Source organism: Branchiostoma lanceolatum, chromosome 11 (assembly GCF_035083965.1).
Source record: "Branchiostoma lanceolatum isolate klBraLanc5 chromosome 11, klBraLanc5.hap2, whole genome shotgun sequence".
In the NCBI taxonomy this organism is placed as follows: Eukaryota; Metazoa; Chordata; class Leptocardii; order Amphioxiformes; family Branchiostomatidae; genus Branchiostoma; species Branchiostoma lanceolatum.
Window position 1 is genome coordinate 8,090,079 of NC_089732.1, and position 23,510 is coordinate 8,113,588.

At 44.5% G+C, this 23,510-nt stretch overlaps 1 protein-coding gene across 2 annotated transcripts in view; it reads right to left on the reverse strand.

Moving 5' to 3' along the window:
- Positions 1 to 23,161, reverse strand: part of LOC136445283 (protein patched homolog 1-like) — a 62,313-nt gene extending 39,152 nt beyond the window's left edge. Inside the window, exon 1 of one of the 2 annotated variants that reach the window (XM_066443201.1) lies at positions 23,051 to 23,161. In XM_066443201.1, coding sequence (XP_066299298.1) covers positions 23,051 to 23,065 — 15 coding nt within the window. In that variant the 5' untranslated portion in view covers positions 23,066 to 23,161. Of the gene's footprint in view, positions 1 to 3,104; positions 3,321 to 23,050 lie in introns of those variants that run through there. The other variant, XM_066443202.1, reaches the window with a different exon arrangement.
- Positions 23,162 to 23,510: the final 349 nt, after the last annotated feature.

Consider the following 23,510-nt stretch of genomic DNA (forward strand, 5'->3'; position numbering starts at 1 on the left):
TATTTACGTGTCAAAAGCGCTGGAGGTTCGCTACTTGGGTGGGCCGGCCTTACCGCAGCCTGCCCGGCGGTGTCATGTTACCACCGGGGCGATGACACCTCCCCCTCATTTGCATAACACCACGTCCTGACAGCTCGCGCCGCCTTGCGCGCGGGGATAATTTCGCCAAAATCGCTTGTTTTGGGCTCAAATCGGAGCGATTTGGCGGGACGTAACGATCCACATTTCCATAATCGCTTCCGTCTGGTAGCTCAACAGCCACGATATACGCAGGGCACAACCAACAAAGTACCAAATATCCTCAATACAAAGTCGTGATTTCTGAACTTCCAATCTAGAACAAACTTTGCCATTTAAGGTTTTTAAACACTTTTTGATAATTCGTAAAAGCGATTTGGCGGGACGTAACGATCCACATTTCCATAATCGCTTCCGTCTGGTAGCTCAACAGCCACGATATACGCAGGGCACAACCAACAAAGTACCAAATATCCTCAATACAAAGTCGTGATTTCTGAACTTCCAATCTAGAACAAACTTTGCCATTTAAGGTTTTTAAACACTTTTTGATAATTCGTAAAAGTAGTCTCTCTTGTTAAGGTACATTTTTCCCAAGCGATCAGACAACCAAACAGATGCCATACACTCGAACCTCGCCCCAAGATACACTTATCACGTCACAAAATGCACAATAAAAGTTGTTTTTCACTCTAAATTTGACAGCTCGAGACACGTTTTGACACAAAGTGGCCTTTCAGCGTCCCCGTCTACTATACATTGTGTTGATCACCCTAACAATACTCACTAACTGCTCAAAAATGTAACAATACAGCGAGAATGCCACCAAATCTCAAATACAAAAGCTGGAAAGTCGTACAGTTCTCCTTATCTTTATATCATAAGAAGAGAACTTTGACGTTTTGCTAAAACATTGAGTTATAAAAACGAGTCGATGAAATTTTGAAAATGTAAAGAAATTAGAAATCTACGTATTTTGCCTTCTTTTTTTGGTTGATCTCGGAAATTTGAACTTATCTTGCATTCACTCAGCTAAGAATATCATGAACGATTGGTTGCTGATTTTCGTTTCTTACTTTTTCTGAGAAATCGTGCTTCTTAAATTCTCATTTAAAAGATGACAACGGAATTCACTGCAAAGTAGTGTCCCCATTAAAAATTACATACCTAAACGCACACTGAATAACAATCATTTTCTTGAAAGGGTATGACTTTTGTAGATGCCTGGGTAAGGATTTACTTGAACATCATTCTTACAAATGTTGAAGCTGCTAGTAGTCGTTTGGAACACTACTCCCCTACCTGTCCTGGTTGGGTAGCCCTTGTCGCTAGTTTCTTATTACCAAAACGTCCTTGTATTACCTACCAGTAACGAACACTACACATTTGATTCCCAATTTTACAAAAATCGTGCGAAAAATAGTGTTTGTCAGGCCAAATTTTGAGAGGGCGATTTGCAGCGATTATGTACATTCTCAACACGCCTTCGAATTCGTTTAGTCAAGCTAGCATTCGCGAGCGAGGCGTTACTACCGGACGACTAATATGTTTTAGTCCAGGTCTTGAAACAGTGGTCATTCGATCTCTCGGGTGTTTTTCTCTCCATGCCAGCAAAAGTCGCCTCGGATCTTGCCCGGCTTTCAAGAGAGATTTTAACATCAAGTAATTTCCTTATTTCCGAGAGAGTTAATCTGGGAGTCGCTACTCGACTTTCATCTGCAGATTAATTTCGGGATCCTGCGGAGCTTTGCCGCTGTTGTCATCTCTAGTCCCCGCGCCTCAAGGCACACATGCCCGCTTTCCTCTGGGGGTTCTTGCGTTGTAAATTCTCGGCGGACTAATAAACCAAGACAAGGCGGAAAAGTTCTAATGTCTCGCTTGCTTCAAAACTCGCCGAGAGGTTGTCTACAGCCCCCGTCCATGCTTCTGACATTTTTGTCACCTCCCGTCATCGCTAAGAGGTCCCAGTAAAGTTTTCACAGGTTCGGGGGAGACCAGAAGCCCTCGACCACTGCCGGTTATTTACACGTTGTGGCGCCAGCAACTTTTAGAGGGACCAGTTAGCATTTTTTACGACGCTTTTCCTCCTGTATCGTAGTCACATCAAAACGCTGTCGGTTTGCTCACAAGCCCTCATATTTCTCGCTTCCACGAAAAAAATGTTAACATATTTTAGATGTGTTCCTTGATAGCGTCTGACCTCTCCCCTGCCCTGTACAAATGGGGTCTAAACGTTCGAAGATGGATGGGACTTGATGCCATCGGAGGGTCCGCCGGGCATGAGTTTACGTGACTTTCCAGACAAAATCTGTCCGTAGCCCGGACTTTCTCTACCTGATGACCCACAGAAGGGTGGACTGGGTCGGGTTCTGTGGTAAAACGTTATAGGAGCCGTTGTTTGGAGAGAAAATAGCCCCATCTTTCCTGCCGCATGCGGCAAGTGATACCAACTGGCCCTGGCGGGCGGAGGTCAATAAGAATTGAATATAATAAGTGGTAATACCTGTAATTATGGCAAAGAGGGTCGGCCAGGAAAACAAGTGCAGCTCGGCGGGGGGAGGCAGGGGACACAGGCGACCGTTTTTCCCCGCTGGTCGCGAGGCACATGCCTGACATACCCGATAAACACGACGAGATAGACAACTTGGCCCGGCACTGCGGCGAAGCCGAGGAGGTCTTCCAGGCCATACGGGTCAGGGCTAAGGGCTCTGGGTGCAACTACGGGGGTCCGGGCGAGCCAAACTGTGGTTTGAGTTTGATTTTGGTCGTTTTTGACGTTGTTCGCCACCGAAGTGACAGCTCGCCGCGGTCAGGGGTCCCCCCGCCCGGCTCCGACCTTTGTCTGTTGTCCACCCCGACTGCGTGCACGACAGATGCACTGAACGGGCTCTACTTGGTTTCCAATTGGGCATTCAGCGCGGCAATGCAAGACGGACAATGGTGAAACCCTGCCTTTTATGTCACTAAAAATAAGCGGTTTGACTTTCCCGTGCCTCCTCGCAGTACCTCCCCCGGTGTAGCCCCTCTGCTCCCGACGCCCGAAAGATCACTGCCCCCTGACCAACAAAATCATGGCGTATACGTACCACCACCATGGTTGCTATCCTCCCTGCATCTGCCGACGTGGAAAATCCGAAGGAAGCGAGTGAAATCCAGGTTCTAGAAGCGTCCAAATGTGAGGCAAAACTCGGCAAGTAAATCCAGAAAGTGCGCGAGTTGAGTCCGGGAGCTCCCCTAGAGCGTGTACACCGTGGTTCGTCACAACTAACAATGAGGTGTGCTGGGGTTGCGTTTACAACGACGGGCCTTGCTAACAGCCCCGATCCAAGTGGGTGGCCCGCGGGTCATGTGAACAATAATGCACTAATAATTTACCATAATTTTTATGTAAACACTCGATGACGGCACACGATGGAGACAGGAGACTTTTCTTGCCGAATTAGGACCCTCGCATTTGAGCTTGATTCAACAAAACGTGAAATGAGTGGAAAAGAGGGAGGTTTTTAGGGGGACGAGGAACAAGACCGGCGACTCGGACAAAGTGGCCGGTGTCCCCTCACGGCGCGCCCGTAAAAAGGATTTGTTGACGACACATGTACGAACAACGGGCGATCTGTTACCCACAACTTCACAAAAATACGCTCGTTCCGGGCGGAACACATGCTCGGGGCTTCTATACACAAACAATCAACGTCCATGGGAGCAATCTTCAATCTGGAAAACCAGAAATTGTTTTTAAAAGTAGCCGTGGTCGCTTTTTGGTTCTCAAGGCTTTACACATTACGAGATATCTAAAACCTCTTTGTTCAATGGTGTTGGTGTTCAAAAAAACTTCCAGGGGTCTTGTCATCTCATGGCCCTCAGCAAAACTTCGCTTGTTATGAAAGCCGGGCGGACTGCTTGTCATGTTGTTCCCGCCATTTTCAAGTTTACATTTTTTTTCTGAGACAAAAACACAAAGTTTGAAACTTTTTGAAAGCACTTTTTCAACGCTATCGTGCAAATATATTATGAGAGAGGAAAAGAAAATCTACTGTTCCCCTATTTAATGAAATGACGCTCATTTCGGCTGAGACAATTAGATAATTAGGTCTTACATAAGGAACTGAATAAAAGATGATATACTAGGCAGTAACGCAAGTGGCTTCTTTTAACAGGTAGACTCGTTAAAGGGAGACGTTCTAACATCATTTTTCCGTTACTCTAGATTCAAAATCAATGCCTTTCACCATGCCATCAAGGTATCTAGTAGACTACACCTTTCTTTTCTGTTCAACTGTTGACGATTTCTAGTGCAGCCACATTCGTTGAAGACGTCGTGCAATTTTGGTGTCGTACGGTTTGAAAACACACTGCGAGAACCAACCGCCGACAAGTTCGGCAATACTAGTAAGACAGTTTGCGATATCGCACGACGGTCGTACGACGAACGCGACCAGGTTCAACTTAACTCTCTCTGTGGCTTTTCTATCCACAGAACAAGCCTCTACCAGTCTCCGCGGGTCGATGGGAAAATATCAGAAATTGGCCAAATAGAGTCAATTGTATGAAGGGAATCGGCCAAAGTCCCCCGGCAAATGTTCTCTCTATTTCCGACGCGGTTAGTCTGGTAGAGACTACCACAGAACACCTGAACACCCGAAATCACGCCCTGCCTGACAGAAAGATTTCTTCTCCCTGCCCGTTATCTTTCCTTCCTGTTTCTTTTGTCTTCTGTTTCAGTCCACCTTTGCTACGGCTATCAATCACGGATAGACTCTACAAGACACCGTTTCCGTTTTCTCTTCATTCTGTAGATCTACATCTTATCAGTGTTCAGATTGAATTGAAATTTAGAATTGAAATTTTAGATCTAAGACGAATCAAGGAGGTTTAACCTCCTTGGACGAATGAATGAATGCTAATTATTGGAACGTCATGAAGGAAATAGAGTAGACAAAAAGATCTAATCAAACGGAAGTGCAATAAAAAGAGAAAAGTGCTAATGCCGACACCAAGAAGTGATACCTCCAGAACGTTTTATGGTTTTATTCGTTCATTTAGCAGATCGATGTGAAATTTTCTTCAATTTCCGCTGCAAGAAACAAGATAGTCAGATAGTCTACCGCCAAGTCTACCTTCGCGCAGCGGTTCATGTTTTTCCTTCCCTCTGTCTCTGTTTTCTTCCTTTCTGAGCCTCCCTTCTTCACTTTTGGCTCGCCCCGACATCATCGTGTGTGATCCATTAAAAGTGAGATTCCTGTAGGATGTATATATACACACTTTGACAGCAACATATCGCTCCCCCCTGCCCGCTGCGCGTATACATCGGTATACAAACCTTTCTTCGGATGGCGGATGATTAATTGCTTTGGTCGGAACAAGAGAGCCCTTCTCTGTCCTCGCTGAGCGCCATATGTAGGTAGGAAAGCCTGGAGTTATCCGTTGTTATGTCCCGTGCACTTCGACCGCAAAATGCATGCATGTCATATATACACACACCGGCTCCGCTTGCGAGACCAGACCTGGCCGACATTGCGTAACCGTACCCCGATGATGATGTCCTTAGGCAACCACACTGAGAGGCTAGATAGCCTCCATAGCAGACTTCTAGGGCTTTTTTTACTTTTCTTGTCAGAGCTGACACTTCTATGCCATCAGAAAATTTATTAGCTCATGAAAAACCCCAAAAAGTCCTGCCAAGACGCCTGCTATGGTGGCTATGGAGGCTATATCCAGACTAGTGACATCCTAACGTTAATGCCACCGGGAAGACCGATAAACCTTATGTACATCAGTATCATTTCCTGCGGTGTCCGACAGTTCCGTAACATTACTCATAGGTCCTACCTCCCATATCGTGGGTGGAGCTGCCGGTAGTTTTATTGCAGACAACCTTCATTTACCCCTACACAAAACACCTGCATTCATCACCGCTATTGTCTGGGCTACAAATTGTCTTTTGGGATGCGGTTGGAAAATAGCGTATCAGCAAATATTATCTGTCTATTTGGCCAATTTCTAGTCTTTCAAGCCGCCGCTGGAGTCCGGTAAAGGCTAGTTTGTAGTTGGAAATTCTGTTGTGGTGCTCGCGTTTTTTTTCTCTATATACAGTGCAAAGTCCCAAATTCTCTGTCCCCAATCACGTATCAGTCATAATAAGCGAACCTCATAACGATTTGTTTATGATATTGATGATAATAACACATCAGGAACACAACTGTCCTTCAAAATATGATCTAGTGGATCGACTTGTTTGTGGTAAGTATGCTCTCCGTGTGGTCCACGATCGATAAAAGTGTTGTTTCGGCGGAACCAATAACTGAACGATCGTGCCCCGAGGTTTTAACACATCGATCCGATATCGTTTGTGTGTAACATCTAATAACATAATTCTACCAGTGAACACTATTCCACCCACCCTGAAAAGATACGTCCAAACAGATCTCCCACGGTGGCGGGTTTATGTAGCCGTCGGATTATTGTTAATGGAGGTTACGTGCTTCACATGTTTGCGATATTCCTTTTCATTGAGCGAATTAGAGAAAAATAAAAAATGAAACGTGTATACAAAATAGGAATTTCATCTTCAATGCTATAATGATTCTATATTTACAGGATTTCCCCCCTTCATTCCCTACAATTCGTTTTTCTTTGCGTCTTCACGATATGATACACTTTTACAACGACGAAAAATGTGCTTTTGCCCATCATTTCAAAACGTTTTTTTCATTCTAACATTGAATAACGCGGTATCAAAATAGCCAATATGCAATAGCAGTGTGGCACACAGAAACTGGAAGGTTTTAGGGCCGTTTAGTGCACCAATCGGATGGGGACGTAAAGCCACAGTCCCGTGTATGAGGGAGCATTAGGGCGTCAAACATAAAAGAACCCAACACACTTATCGAGAAGAGTAGGGGTGAGTGACCCGGTGTGCTTGGCCAAAAATATGTGAGCCGTAGCGATTGCACTGATATATAGCTAATAAAAAAGCGGCACGCTTCGTCCTCAGTTTGAGGTTCGACAGTTTTACCTTACCTTATAACCTTATATCTTATAAAGTTTTTGCCCGCGGGATAATCACAACAATCATTTCACATCGATATTGTCCACATGAGAGTGTTTAGTGGGTTACTGTTTCTTCACAACACTGATTTGATACATTCCCCCCATTCAGATTGATATATTGATATATTCCCACGATATCATATATCATAAATACGACACGATTTTCATTCACGGAACACATGTTGCACGCAGTCTTTAGAAAAGCTTACAGCAACTTAATATTACAGAACGGCGATTATGCAAATAACGGACGTCATCTCATGAGCAAATGCTTCAAGGACTTCAACAACTCACTATTGTTTTGTCTTAGATACATCATTGTTGTTAATTTGAAAACACCAGGAAAAAAATGATTCTTATTGTTGTTTTTGTGACTTTCAACCAATTTGTCGCACAAGTGCTTTAGACCATATCATGATACTGTACTCATTTTTCATACACTAAATATGTCAGTTTTACTTTCACTGGTCGCAAGCCATTTGTGAATCATTCATTTTTCTTGTATATAGCATCTTAAGAGTACTTGGTTCATGCAATGAGGTTAGAGGTTGTTTCATGCAAAATGTGTTCCTTTTTTTCATTGGCTATTGCCTGATCCAGACAAACACTTCGACGAACCCAGCAGTTGTTTTGCAGTTGAATAGACGCTAACGACTCCTGGTTAAACGTCGTGTTCCCAGGATATTTTATTCCAGGTCCCTCACGCATGACATCCCGGCTATGAAGGAGGCTATTTGCGTCCCTATTGTCCACATTGTTCGGACGTGAAACCGCGAAACCCCCGTCCGTACAAAACCACATTGTACCGGACCTATACAGGAGCGCCTGACGCCGCAAATTCCCATGAAATCTCATATACACGTCTTTGCTACGCGTTAGCTCAAGCGTCCAAACGATTGACTTCATCAGACGAGCCAAGGAGGTTCTATTATCGAAGCCCGTGATTTGTGTGGGGTGTTTTTGTGTGGACGGTGGCTGTTGATAGCGATACACGTCATCACGGTCATGTTAGGGCGGACTGATACCTCTACCCGGGTGGCATAGGTGTGCCAGGACCCACCCCACGGTCACAAGTACACGGGGCGGGGCTCAAGGTCATTCAGGACATTTGCATATCTTAAGATAACCACCAAGGGAAAGGAATGCATGCAATGAGACCGTATAAACTTTATTTCATTATTTTATCAGAAAAAATCAAAAAAGAAAGACGTCTCCTAGATAAGCAAGTAAACATATAAATGTAATTCACCCAAGAAAGTTTTTGAAAAAAGCATTTTTGAACAAGAATGGAAGAATAGAAGAGGAACGTCGTAGAAAACTTCTGGACCATCTGAGCATCTCCGACCGTCTGCCTATTACGTCATCAGCCACATATAGAACCCAACAACTCTTTATTTCTTGGATCAAAGGTTGGCCAATAGACTATATCTTCACTAGAAGATGAATTTAGTGGTCCGGTATGTCATAGTTTTGATGTAATGATTATGTTATTTCTTTTTCCTCCGCAATCATCTATCTCACGGTGAAGATGAAAAAGCACGAACAGCTAGCTGACAATAAACGACACAGCAACCAACTACTAACTGCACTTTGTTGAAGATTTAAAAGAGAGACTGCCTCAGAAGCAATCATGAATAATCTCCAAGCAGATGTTGCGAAGAGTTACCCATTTCGCAGACACGTTAATCTCCATGTAGTGGTCATTCCTTTTGATCAACACCTGGAGATGTCGTAACACCTTAGAACCATTCCTCTCCACATCTGCTTAGAGATCAAGCTCTCCGACACGTCTCAGACCAGTGCCATTATCTCCAAGCAGATGTTGGGTGGACATCGTGCCATAAAACTGGGACAATTCTTCCTTCCAACATCTACTAGAAAATTCCTAGATCGATCAGGCCTGTTCTACAAGTAGAGGTAGAATAGAATGGGCAGAACTTCTTCTAGTCCCGAATGCCCCGCTTTCTAACTATCAGAAGAAGGTAGCTATCATTTCAACTTCTGCTTGGAGAGTAGATCGGGCCAAGGACATTATAAAGAAGATCAGGCTCTTCTCAGACCAGAAGCCCTCCCGGTAAGCAAGGTTGACTACCTGACACTTGCCACACGCCCATCGCGGATCACGGTATTTCAGGGCCGTATAAACAGTCGGGCCTGACTCCTGGCTCGGTCGGAAGTGGGCGCGCCTCCGAGGGAGACAGACCACTCGTCCTCCCCGGCCCTCCCGGTCAAGTATGTTTAGACCAACATGCACAAGGAACGCGCAAGGATTCCCCTAATTGAATAAACCTATGCGTCCATTGTTTTAGATGGTCGGATAAAAAACCTTACTGTGTGCAAATAGGTAAACATATAGAATAATGTTTAAACCTTCGAACTAATCCACTTGTTTGTATGTATAGTTGTAGAAGACCTTGCAATAGCCGCTGTACTTTTGTTGTGTCAATAAAGATTGTTGGTAAAACAACCCAATATTAAACGTTGTGATATCATGATTGAGTACATTCTAACAAGGACAGGTGGGGAGGGCAAGTCAGTATGGGGGAACTGGATACAAGATTTATATATATACAAATATTTGAGAAAAAGAAATTGCAGACGGAGGTTATTTGTTTAACCTTTTGGTAACGTTACATCTCAAGTTTGAATTTCTTTTCACACAATCTGTCGTCCTCCTAAGAAATGCATTGCCCTAAAGTTGAGAGGAACCAGTTTGATACACATTATAATTAGATTGATATTACCTTGACAAAATTTGATAAATTTGAAAATTAGATAGACCAATTTTTCAATCTTCTGAGTGAGCTGTACAGATATTTGACGTCTCCGTCGCTGGCAATCCTCCGTGGCAATCAGAGGTGAAGGCAGCCAAACGACATCCTCAACGATCATTACCGCGGAACGCAAACAAACGCTTCACATGCCGCTGCATGAAATTAACCACTCGGCTGCTGTCTCGTAGGGAGACGAGGTTGTTCTCACAAACTCTCCCGCTCGCTCCAAAGACTCTCCTTGCGCGGGCTCGCGATTCTCACATCACTAATAACCTCCCAAACGGGAGCCTATTGTCCGTGACAGTCCATGAGGATTGTGTAATCCGCACTGGGTGATCTATTTAGCAGCATTATCTGGATGTCATAGAAGAAATAGAAAAAGTGTGAGATCGAGGTTAACCTTATCTGAACCTCCTTGTTGAGATTCAGCATTTTGCGCTTGATATGTACAACTTATACAACCTAGATTAGTAAACGTATAACAATATTTTCTTAAAAGTTACTTCATTAGATTATTCAACCATTTATATATTTATCCTTTAGTGGAATCTTCTGTAAGTTAGCACGGCAAAATCTTACTATTACTAAAAAACTTATATTAACGCCACCCTAGTTATATATCTTGATATACTTTGATCTACGATATTTGCTGATGAGGATGATACTTGCTAACCAGTAAACGAAAAAAAAATGAAAAGGGAGATGATGACATTCAGATAGAAACAAAAGTTACAAACTGCTGAGAAGTTTGAATATTTGGAGTGCATATTGAATGTCTCCACTCAAATGATGCTGGGACACGAAACAGTGCATTTGTCAGAGTCAGGCAACAGTTCGGTTGACACCACAGCTACGCCGGGCTTCCAACATCAAACCGGCCCGCTGCACACCACAAGCAAATCGTTAAAGACTGTTTGTGTGTGACTGAAAACTGCTGAAATACGTGCGTATTTAGGCTGGACTAAGAAGGAGGGGGAGGGGGAGGGGGGCGTATCCCATCCCCGACCAGGAGGCGTGTCCGCTGTTCGCACCTGATACTCAGAATGATGGATGCTGGGAAGGGGTACTCTCCAAGCAGAGGCTGGGGTTCGGCTTGTCTTTGACGTCATTGTAGGCTTTCTATATTTCTTTCAATTTATTTCGTTGAAAGCCCGATAAAAACGCATAAAAAGACGTCAAAACAAGCCGAAACCCAACCTCTGCTTGGAGATATCGAGTTGGGAGGGGGTTGACGTTAGAGTAGACCTCCCCAATCGTTGTTACATGCTGTCGTGTTTTATGTCTTGATGTAAGCTGGACATATCTGACCTGGTAGTGTCATAGTAATCTCCAATCAAATCTATCAGTGGAAAGGCAGTATCAAATTAAAGGGCCAACCTGTACCAAAAGCAGATAGATTTGGGTGTCCACAGCCAAGTATGGAGCTGTATTACACTTGTATGTGTTATTTTATGTATGAATATGACTGCATGACTCTGTGAAGGAGAGATTGTGAACAAAATCCCCACCACTGAAAAATATACATCCCTATCTCTTTATGCTTTATGATAAAATGGCAAAAACGTTTGTAATCTCCAAGCAGATATCGGGGCGTGATATTATTCACGGTAACGATTTAACTGCCTCCGTGAATAAAATATAACTTCATCAGGTCGGTAAATGCTTTCATGAGTAAATGCTGTATGTGGTTGTGAATAAAGAACTTTGGTATAAAGATTTTACTGCATATTGAAGCTCAGTAGTTTGTCAAACATGACGTCGCTATTTTTCACCCAACATCTGCTTGGAGATTAGCAAAATCCAAACCTTAGATAACATTACTCATCTATTTTATACAAATGTTTTAAGGTACACAAAAATGCTTTTTCAGGACATCTCCGAGAGACAATACCAATGTTAACCTACGAAAACAGATGAAAGAATGGCGCCCACAACGGCTGATACAACATAGTCAAATGTCAAATGCTTTTAGTCGTTTTGTGTACAGAAAACATAAAAACAAGTTCAGACGATGGCAATGGAAGAAAGATATCTATGAAACTCCGGATTCAAAATCTACTTTTTGTCTTCAGATTTTGCGAACCGCTGTCAACTGACGCAACTGACGGCAGAGAAAGAATGAATCATCTAAACCCGACAACTGGACTTATGAGGTACGGCATCGCAACTAGCCTTCGCGTGTGAAGCACAGGAGAGAAACATTCCTTTTGAGACGTGAGCGATGATAAGACATTGCTCCCATTCCCTGACGCTTTCTGACGATGAGACATAGGACTACCACATGCCCGCTGGCGGTGTGCAACACTCTAGCTGTATGTATGACTCACTTCCTCTCTCCAGCCGAGATTTCAAATCTCACCGGGGTCAAACCACGCAAGACGACAGAAAATAATATCAGGTGTATTTGCAGCCAGTGCCACAGGCAGGTACCCAATGTGTAGGGTAATGAGGCTGTTTTAACGTGTTCGAGGCACCTCCTCGAGCACGGGACCCCCGTTTTACGTCCCTCCCGGAAGACGATTTCGTGGAAAGCTTCAAAAAAATGAAAGATGAAACTTGAAATACTATACAGTAATCAAAAAGATAACGCTACCCGCATTGGAGAGACAAAATTCCATCGTCGCCTGTGTCGAACACATTTCGATTAAAAGTCACTAACGTTAATGTATCGATCAACGTTGTGACGCACTTTTGTCCAAACAGTAACAAAACGACTATAAGTCTTCGGCCCTTTATTCTGGTTTCTACTTGCCCCATCTTAGGAAAATCTTCCGTACTTTCATGTTGCGTACGTATTTTTGAATCTGTGAAACTTTTATTTTTGAGTGTAATGTCCATCTTTATCACGCGTCCCAGTGTTTCATTTCTCATTTCTACTGTGCAGCGAGACTGACGTCATATAGTCACGTGACGATAACGAGAGCCAGAGGGGCTGTTCTGAGAAATGACCGGAGGCACAGTGTGGACTAGCCTGAATTCAATCAAGCCTCCTGTGACCGTTCGCCGCCCTGTAACCGCCTCACAACGCGGGGAGGGGAGAGAAACCCCCGGACAGCTGGAGTTTGCGTTATACAGACTAAGTGTGGACCGGAGGGGAAGTATTTTTACTTCCGCTTCTCTAGATTTACAATATAAAAACTACATAGAAATAATACGCTGATTAACGTGTCTTCGAATGCAAACTTTCCTTATTACTAGTTGTAACTTCTAATTCGACTTCTGTTGACAACATACTCCATCTGAAGATACATTGTATTTTGACTGATAGCAGAATATTAAGTTTCTGAGTATGATATCTCGCCATACAGCCCCTCCCAAATGCCGCTGTATGGAAACTCCCTATCTGCAGCGGTTTTGTTCCACACGCGTCGTAAACTGGGTCAAACCTCGAGGTCAAGCAAGTTATTTAACGAGAATTAAGTTTCGAACTACTCTCTAATGAGCCTTTGAAGTTTCCGACTCGCCAAGATATAGGTCGAAGAAAGTCTTCTCCACAAAAAGTCGGTTTATCTTCTGATATTACAGATAACAAAGTAAACACCTGCGGTTTTGCAGGTGAAACTAGCAGATTTTTATCGAGATGTTTTGATCCCGTGTGGACAAAGATGGCCTTCACGGCCCGACCACCCATCGTAGTGTCACGCTTCAGTCTGCGGGCGTGCTAGGCAACCAGCCCGCCGGAGCCCGAGTGCGCGATGACCACACAAAGCCCCTGCGGTTCTCCCAAACAAAGCTGGCATTTTTGTCTTGTAATCTAGACATGTCCGTCGTTAACAAGGTTCGCTTTTCCCTTCATCCAATCATACTCTAAGGCATTGGGAGGACTTGACTGTAACTACGCATGTCTCCTGACGACCTATGAAATTAGGCATAAATCTCCAAGCAGATGTGTTGCACGGTGAGACGACTACTTTTGTTCGTCTTTCAGGTCGTATGACATAAGGGTGGGTGTCCGATAAAGAAACGCACCATTCCAAAAGAGCACAAAACGGGCGAAAGTATGTACAAGATCAGTCGAAACCGCACACTCGCTTGTGTGTATGTCATCCCAGTGCAAGTCACGTCACACCATCTTACTTAAGTTGTTCGTTTGAGTACCACCTTCATCGCACTACATGTGCTAGCCAGGGACTCTGCCAGAGTGTGTATGGGGGATAAGGTCGGTCTCCGGGAGACCAGGACCTCAACGGCGTCACAAAAACACTGCACGACAAAAACAACGCTAATGCTGAGGTCACGTGTGCACAGTGACTGGTCATTAGAACGTGACGAAGGCTACGGTACGGACACCCGAAAATTTGGAGTCTTCGCTGTTGTTCAGATTTATTTTCTTTACTTTTCTTAAGTTTGTAAGGAGTTTGAGTGCAAACAGGTGTCTATACCAGACGCGCCACTGAACGCAAATTCAGTCTCAAAGCAGATGTTAGGGTGGAACTACTGTAGGGCCGTCTGCAGCTACCCCGTTTTGGTTGCGAGTCAGAAAAATGGACCAAGATTTCTTCTTGGAGATAACACAAAATCGCCATCACAGACAGCATAGTTTCCAAGCAGATATGAGTAGGGAAATCATAACCTCGGGAATAGATGGGGCAGATCAAGCCATAAAATGTTACGATTTTTCCTCCCAAGATCTTAAGCCTTAGCCTCTGTTACACCATCTCTCGCTGCCGGTGGCTTATTGGGTCTTACCAATAGAAGAGCGGCTAGAAGTTTGATTTAGTCAAGCTGCCAATCTATCTAACATCTACTAACATAATTCCACCAGGGTACATAATTCCGCCACCCTGAAAAGATACGTCCAACCCAACGTCTCAGAGGATAATGCACCCCTGTATATCTAAACTGTGCATACCTGGGGGTGCTGCACTAGAGATCTCTCAAACCCACTGTTTTTCAAAGTGGCGGAAGTATGTAACTTGCCGGATTAATGTTAATGGAGGTTACCTATCTGATGGGGGATTACAGTCTTCATACATACACTCGGGTCGCGGTGAGTTAACATCCGCATGTCTTCCTGCGCGGCGACTTGCCAGCCTAAACACCGCTAAAGTCGCCGCACATACCGACTGAGGTTTCCTTCTCATGTCACGGGAAACCAGAGGTCGAACTTGCGAGGCTTTAGCAAAGTCCACCGCCACTACCTAGGAACACACACGTTGTAGGTGTGGTGACTGGCGGTTCTCCTTCCTTCCCTAGCCCATACAAGAATACAACTAGCCTGATCGCTGAAAAATAGTAGAAATTGAACAAATAGACAGATAGCATGCCAGAGCAGTAAGCTGGCCATGGAGTTCGCTAGGTCGCAAACTGTACCAAAGGGTATATAACTTGTCTAGTTGGCCAATTCCTACTACTTTTACTATAAACAACTCAAGCTTTCAAAAGTCATATTTTTGGTACTAAATATTGAGATTTGAAGCTAATCATATCTTGATATCCGTAAATGTGTTGTAAGATTCTCAAGCAACAAGAACGTGTGGCGATGTCACTGTGGACATCCGAGCGGCAAAAGAAACATTACATGATTTTTTACATCCCACTTATCCTTTTTTGCAGCATCTTATGCCTAGTCCACAAGCTCTATACATCACGTGACTAGTGACGTGTACAGATGACCCAAACTGCCGAGGACGCTGCAGGTGCGCTCGTCCAACATCCGGGGCCTTACTCAGGTTTCATCCCTGTGGTTTCATCCGGAACAGACTAAACGTTTTTCTTCGGTCTGTTTGCAAAGTATGGAGCCCCCAAATCCTACCGAAAACTAGGAGGGATCTAACGTACCACCTGAGAGGAACAGAAAGCTGGCACGTATAAAAGGTACTCTTCAAGCAGAGGTTGGGTTTCGGATTGTTTTTGACGCGTATTTTTATGCTGTTTTTTTTTCGGGCTTGATATTCCGTCCCGTTTCCTTTATGTCTTTTCTTGGCGACATAAAACGGGGCAAAACATAAAGCCCGAAAAAAAATCCAATACAAACACGTGAAAAACCAGCCGGAGACAAACCTCTGCTTGGAGAGTGTAAAAGGGTAGATATGAGGGTCCCTGTGGTCAAAGCAGTGTAGCTAACCTTGGTTAAGAAAAAAAGTTTTCCTTCTCTTTGGCAGGTGGTTGAAATAAAAACAAAGGAAAAATGCACTTATTTCACACACGCTGTTTCTTGCTTACAAATGTTGTGGAGCGCCGAAGTACGCAGTTGCCTGTCGCCTAACTTCTAAAAACTTACATGCACGTCCTTTGCGTTACAAATGGCAATTCAGAGGTTTGAAATGTCAGATAGCGAAGAGTGAATTGATATTTTTCAAGCTCTCTTTCCTATCACACATTCTAAAGATTTGTCTAACTTGTCAGAGCTACATTTAATAACTAAATGATAAATATTAAACGAAACAACCAAATTACTGTAGCGTTTCAATTTTCCCACCGAATATAACGTTAGAAGCATAATCGAATCTTACTACTTTGGCCTCACAGTGCGAACACTCATGAATTTTGAGTCTACTAACGGGATACGAACAAGAAAACCCTTGTGTTGCTTAAATTGTGAATTAACTCTTTAGCGCCGACATAATGTTCACTTGTACCACCCCAAAGTACCTGCTATTGAGAACGTTCTAACTTATCCTTATTCAAAAGCCGACACTTGACAGTTTTCCCGGGCCCAGTGTTACAATGGTACTCACTGCTGAAGTAGTCATCGTTGTTGTAGATAAACTTTCTCAAAGTACTCTTCACAAGAAAGCCCATTCGAGTACTGGTTGGCGAGTGGCTCGTTGTCTTTTCTAATGCTGATTTTATTCGCGATAAACCGTTCGCGAGTGTGTGCTAATCTGTCCCGAGTATATTTGCCCATCCCCTCTCGTGCACCTGTTTATCAGTGTCGCGCAAAGGCGGGAACAAATACGGGCCTTGTACCGGTGTTTGTCCTCCTAGTGGGTGGGCAGGGCGCGCGAACGAAATTGACACAAGGAGTTCTGGGTAGTATTTGCGTAGACGTTTTTTGGCGCGCTTGGTGAGCTGGGTAAATTTGTGTATCATGTCTCGGCAACATGTCAGGCGGATTGCGCCCGGGTGAGAACACGGATTAGACATGCTAGTCTTCTCACACCTGCACGGGAACAGCTCCAAGCAGATGTTGGGAACTTTTTCTGACAACAATTTTCTGACGTAGCAGTCAGAAAACGTCACGTTCTTCCCTCCAAACATCTGCTTGGAGATAATCTCAGGCAAAAGGACAGAAACTGATACAGCTTTATAAGTAAAAATTCCCCTTATTCTATTGCAATCATAACTAGTCTCAAGGACATTATATATCTATGATAGATCTACTGTGATGCCTTCTCTGCAAGTTTCCTTCCATAACAGGGGCATAAATAAATTTCACTGAAATATCTCGCCTGGTTTTATCTTATAAGTAAGAAGCTTTTCAGTCTGCCCTCCAGCAATTTTGACACCAAAATTGAACGTCCTGTGCATTAATTATCCTGTTTACTCCCAATGACTTCTTCCCCAAACAAAATGTGCGAGTCTCGACCAATAACGGACTCTTCTTATCCGCAATTCATGAGCAAATGTCGAACAGTGTTGACATTCTACGAGGACCCTCCTGTAGTCCGTTCCCACGTTCTGTACAGTGGAGGGACCCAGTAAAACGCGTGGGTCCAGGTAGTCGTGAATATCAGTGAATGACGCCGAACCTCTGAGGTCATTGACCCCGTGATCCTGGCCACCCACCCGTGGTGATTCCGTCACAGTGTCACGTGATCATATTCTAGGAATGCAAAACAACGGTAGAAAATGGCAATCACTCATTTGTCCTATCAAAAGACATGAAATGATGTTAGACATCCAGGTAATTACAATATCTGAATACAATTTAATCTCTACAACTGGATATTAAACATTCGGAGATTACTTCCGGACGTTTCGAGTGACATCAACCACATCCGAATCTTATCCAGTTGCATTGATTGAATTGTATTTAGATATTGTAATTACCTGGATGTCTAACCTTCATGAACGACTGCACTAAAAGTTACTGATTAATCTCCAATCAGATGATGAGAGGTCAGTCATAACACTCCACAAGGGACCGATCCTGACTGTCCTTCATCACATTTAGAAGTTCAACCAATGGTTCAACCAGTACCGATGATAGTATTGCAATTGGCGGTTCAGCTAATGAGAGAGTGGTTGAAATTCCGTCATATTTTCACATTTTTATATTCTAATTTTGCATTTCTAGGTTTGACGGAGGTGGCGGGGGGGGGGGCTATTGTCCACCCAACATCTGCTTGGAGAATACATCTAGCTGCTCTACTTTGCTCCATGCAATTGGGGATGATGTTGTTCTTTCTGTTCAGCGATGTATGTCGTCAACTGTCGAGGCCAGAGAACCGGTGCTAATGAATTTCTCTCGGTCAAGGCCGGGCGTGTAATATTCCCCCTTGTTTTGATAATCTCCTTATCCGCGATCTGGGATCGAGCGGTGGTGAAAGGTGGAGAGCCCAATCTTCAACCAGATGTAGCCTGGTACAGCTAGTGGTCCACATGTTAGGCAAGGAGATCGAGAGAATAGTGGACGACTAGAGACGAAGAAAATGACTCCAAAATACGTAGCACACTGAGTCGGTTTCGGTCGAGATTTTTAACGTTTTGATATTACATTGATCATCATCATCTATCCTCAGTGATATATCTTACTAAACTAACAGTATCACCAAAGAGGCCAAATTTTAGTATTCTGTACGGTAGGCTCTCAAACAAGCGGACTTGGCTGGCGCGAAGCGGAGTCTAAACAGGCGGGTTGTGAGAGGAGTTTGTGTCGTTGACAGCCTGGCTCGTGAATGGATACATTTTGACGGTATTTGGCGCTGCGGGAGGGCAAAGGTCACATGTCCCGGATCACTGCCGTCAGACCACCGCGGAGCGATATAGCCTCGGATAACAGACCTCTGGAAACAGCAACAGCGTCCTCTAGCGGCGGAGACATGTTAGTCTCCTCCAGACTTTCCTTGGTGGCTAAGAAATCGCAGAACTTTCTCAAATGTGGCTAATTGGAACCAAGAGTTCAACTGTGAGGCTGCTACCAGTTGATCTATATATTTAGGGACATCCCCAAAGTTTGATAGATTCTATGCATGTACTTTATTTTATCTTAGGAATCCTGCCAACTGGAACAGTAAAATCGTACGGAGCAAGAGATTCAAATAATTTCCTAACCCAGCGAGTGCGGCACGAGAAACATATTTGGGGTAGCCTGGAATCCAGTCTTGTTAGCTTCAAACGGTCGCTACCCCACCAACGGACTAGAACTAAGCTGGATAAAGTTAGCAAGACAGAATTCCAGGCTATATTGGAGTGGGAGACACGAAACAGATGAGATGCGTTAGTTATACTTTAGATCTCCGGTGGTGGCACAGATTTTATCATGCCAACCTTCACCTACAATCTTTATCATCGTAGAGACTTTGGCTTCAACCCAAGTTAATGTAGAGTCCTACTAGTAATTCTTCAATTATACCCTACAGTCCGAGACAGCGAGCGCGGCCAAAAACGTCCAACCATTGATTCACGCCCATTACTTGTCTCCGCTCAAACACATGATGTTATTACCGTTTTAGACGAGATAATCATCATTTGATTTATCATACCAGACCGCCCACATACATTGTACTACTAACAATAGGCATGTCCTTGGTAAACTCTCAGCGTCGACGAGTGCTCGAAGGCATCGGTATTAAAGTCGGCTGTATTCAAAGAAGTTGGTCAGGAATGTTCATAAAACGACCCAAATGATATTTTCCTGACAAGTACGAAACAACGGTTAGTTTTCTTAGAAATAATGGCACAATTATTCGCTTCTTACCGCCAATTATTCACTTTTCACCTTATCAGAGTGCAGGGGAAGTGCGGCGACCACAGTTTGTGATAAGAATAATGGCGAGCAATTGTCTGTTGTCTGATTTCTGTCTGGTACGTACTTAACCAGGCGACAATACACCTGTGAACGAGCATTGGGGAGGACACGTGGATGGTGCAGGGGTGGGTCGTGGCGCTGGAAAGAGTAGAAATCGACCAAATAGACAGATAACGTACCAGAGCCAGAGGATTTGGCCAGTTGATAGATACAGTTTGCCATTTGGCCGATTTCTACTCTTTCCAGCCACGTCTGGAGCCTGGTAGAGGCTGGGGGTGGGGGGGGTGGGGGGGGTGGGGGGGAGGGTATGCTGTCAAGAATTGTGACTGGTAGCTAGCCAGTAGTAAATGAACCATCCCTTATCCTGCATGAGGTACGTATGATGTGGACTATCAAGTCAGCATTGTGTACGTTTTCATCTTTTTATTTCGCAGGATTTCCAAACTCTTTCCTAGCTAGAAAATGAAGCACCCTTCTCTTCTTCTCTTCTAAAGCTTCATAATCTCCAAGCAGATGTTACGAAGCGCTTTCTGACTGCCCCGTCTTTCTGACACGCAACTATCCCAACGTACAACAAAACGCCGTAGCGCTAGCCAGAAAACATATGACTGTTCATCCCAACATCTACTTGGAGGTTATGCTTTTAATTTAAACCTTGTGGAAGCACAAATGACGCTGCCTCAACAATGCAGGTTGGCAAAAATACCTCTAATTTCGAGCCAGCGATGGACGTAACCTACAGCACCAATTCCAAACACAAACTTGTCATTTCTGGGTCAGAATTACATCAAAAGCGAACAGGAATCCGGCAAATGAGAATCGCAGGGATGGCGTGGCACCCGATCTGACCGAGATGTCGACAATGGCACCTGAGTGCCGACTCTACGGTTCCGCTCCGTAAGAAAGAGAAATGAAGCTTGAGATAGACTTCTGAGGTCCCGACACACGTGACAATGGTCGACGTGCCCTTCTATAACAACATAGGACCACGCAGTAGAGAAAGAAGGAGCAACCTACTCCCACAAATGACTACAGCGTTGCAAACATTCCAGAAAAGTCGTTGACAAGGAGCAAACACTAGTAAAACTAGTTAGATATAAATGAGAAGTCAAACGTTTCAAACCGCCCGCAGCGTATTTACAATAGGCAAAGGTGAAAAATAAATGGTAACCTCTGTCGAAGCCTGTTAGATGATAAGAGAAGAAGTAAAACAGTTCAGTGACAGTATCAGGATTATATCAAGGGAAGGGTTAGTACGAGTCTGTTAGATCATTCATAGCGGAGTCAAGCGAAACAAGATGTCCGTCTGCGTGTGTTGTAGTACAAGATGTCTTAGAATTGACTCAAGATTGAGGTCACTGTGAGTTCGTCGACGGATCTGGGTGGCCGTTGTCAATTCTTCTCGACAAGCGCAGATCATTTTTAAACTTTCTTATTATGTAATAAATCTATCATTCAGCGTGGTCAAACTTGGAAAAAAGCAGTCTGGATTCTTGTGATTTTACGCAGTTTTTAAAGATCTACGTCTAAATAATAGATAGAATTATCTACAAAATAATTTCCAATAATAAAATAATAAGATTCGTCTGTGGCTGTAACAAATCACAAATGTCTCCCTGATAGGTTTGCAATTTAGACATTCAATTATACGTTGCCATGGTTGCGACAACCAGCTATCAGCCAATCAGAAACCTCAGTGCGTTATACAATTCTACCAATTTCATTGGTGAACACATTCGTCCTATGATTGGTCCTTGAATTTTGAAATCTTTGGGGTGATGTCAAGCAAAGATTGATGGGGAAGAACGGACGTTCCGAGAAGTTTTGTTGACTGGAATCTCAGGTCAGCTGCTTAGCGAGCATAAAAATATGAAGGTGACTGAAAAAACACCAAATGCAAAAATTGTTTGTTCAAGATGACACCAGGGTTGCGGCAGGGTCTGGGTGTTGACAAACGCGGCGAGGTTTTGCGTTCCATTGGAGCTGATCTCTAAGCTAAGCAGATGTTGGAGGTAGAAAATCGTCTGTGTTTTTTTCTGACAGTGCTCAAGACATTGACAAAATAGCCGATCAGAAAACTTTATGATTTTATATCCTAAAGATGCTTGTTGCGTAGATAACATAACAACTGGTCTGTGACGTGGCACACTTACGAATCGTAATCATACAGTAGCGTCGGCCCGCTTGCCATAAGACGAAGCCTGAGGAAAATTCCCTTCTTAAATTTCTTTTCTCATAAAACTGATGAACTGTATAACGGTGTAAGAGAACACGAAGGTCATGTGTTGTCTTCATGGCTGCGCCGCTGCGATTATTACAAGAAATATGACATCATTTCCCATCAAAAGAAGAAGAAAGTCGTAATTAGGCCGGCTGATTGGCGGAGGTTGGAGGATCGGCGGTGGAAGTGTTTGTACAGGGGGGATGAATCGTGCAGCGGGCCTGGAACTGCAGCAGGCAGAACCAGCGGAAGGCCAACTAAATAAACAGGCGTGACAATAAAATATGAGCGGTGTGTTTAGACAAGTGACAGTTCGGAGGTGGCGAGCCCGCAGAGAAAATAATCAGGCGGGCCGACCTGCGGTGAGGCCGGCCCGAATGTCCACCACCTTCCGCGGTGCAGACAGTTGGTCTCATTAGGCTCTCTTCAATACACACCTCGCCGCCCCTTCCACCTCCCCACCCCCCTGGGTACCGTGGCGCAGGAAGGGGGGGGGGGGGCCACAGCATCATGGTCGCTTCGGTATCACTATCTTGTCCCCATTGAATTCTAAGCATACACCAGATGACACGAATAAATAAGCTGTGGTAATTTCCACCCTCGCGCTGTTTTATCGCGACTCTGGGAAGTTTTGGACCCAGGGGGGCGCCCCCTCCCATCTGGGTGACCCCCCTGTCACATCCGGCTACTTGTCATCCCTCTAACTGACCCAACCCCCATCCCCCACCCCCTTTCAAACGGCCGTGTGCGGCTTGCTCGTGCGGTTAGACCCCACTCCTTGAAGAGGAATTAGCGAGCAAATATCAAGCGACATTTGTGGGTGTTAGCTTACGGGCGGCGGGACACGTTCACCCGGCCACGCGATCGCATCAGCACCATTATCACTGCCCGCAGCTTTCATCAAAAAATTGAAAACTTACTCCAAACCACCGACCTTAACACCCCTACGTGTGCCGAAGGCCAGAGCCTATATAGCACCGCATTTTCCGACTACGACACAAGTTCGTAGCTAACACAGCCCTCCCACGGTAACCCTAGAAGGCGACTAGAGGACATAAGAGAAGAAGATACCTCTGTTTTCCCCATGCCGACAGTGACTCGGGGCCGCCCTCGCCTTGTACCGCTCAGTCGGTAAGCCTGGTGCAGCCAGCACTGAAATCACGCTCTCTCCCAGGACTTTTGTCGCAGCGCTGGACTAAATATTTTGCTTATAGACGATTGATTTGTGGCGAGCAGCTCGCTTATCAACCGGGTTCTGCTGCCCAGGAAAAGTATACAAGTGGTTCAGCCTGTCCGATGTCTACAACCCATGGCTCCCGTCACCCGAGCCTGTTGTTTGGATACTGACAGAGGGGACGGTGTAGCCTTACTCCAGTGAGAAAGACCTGTATTCTGTGGCCTGTCCAGTACGGGGGGACCGCTTACTTGTTTGTCCGGCTACCTTACACCTTTACACCGCCTGAAAACCGCCGGCTTGTCACCTCTCCGAGATGAAAGACACCGAGACCACCGGTGGGTCAAAGGCGACAAC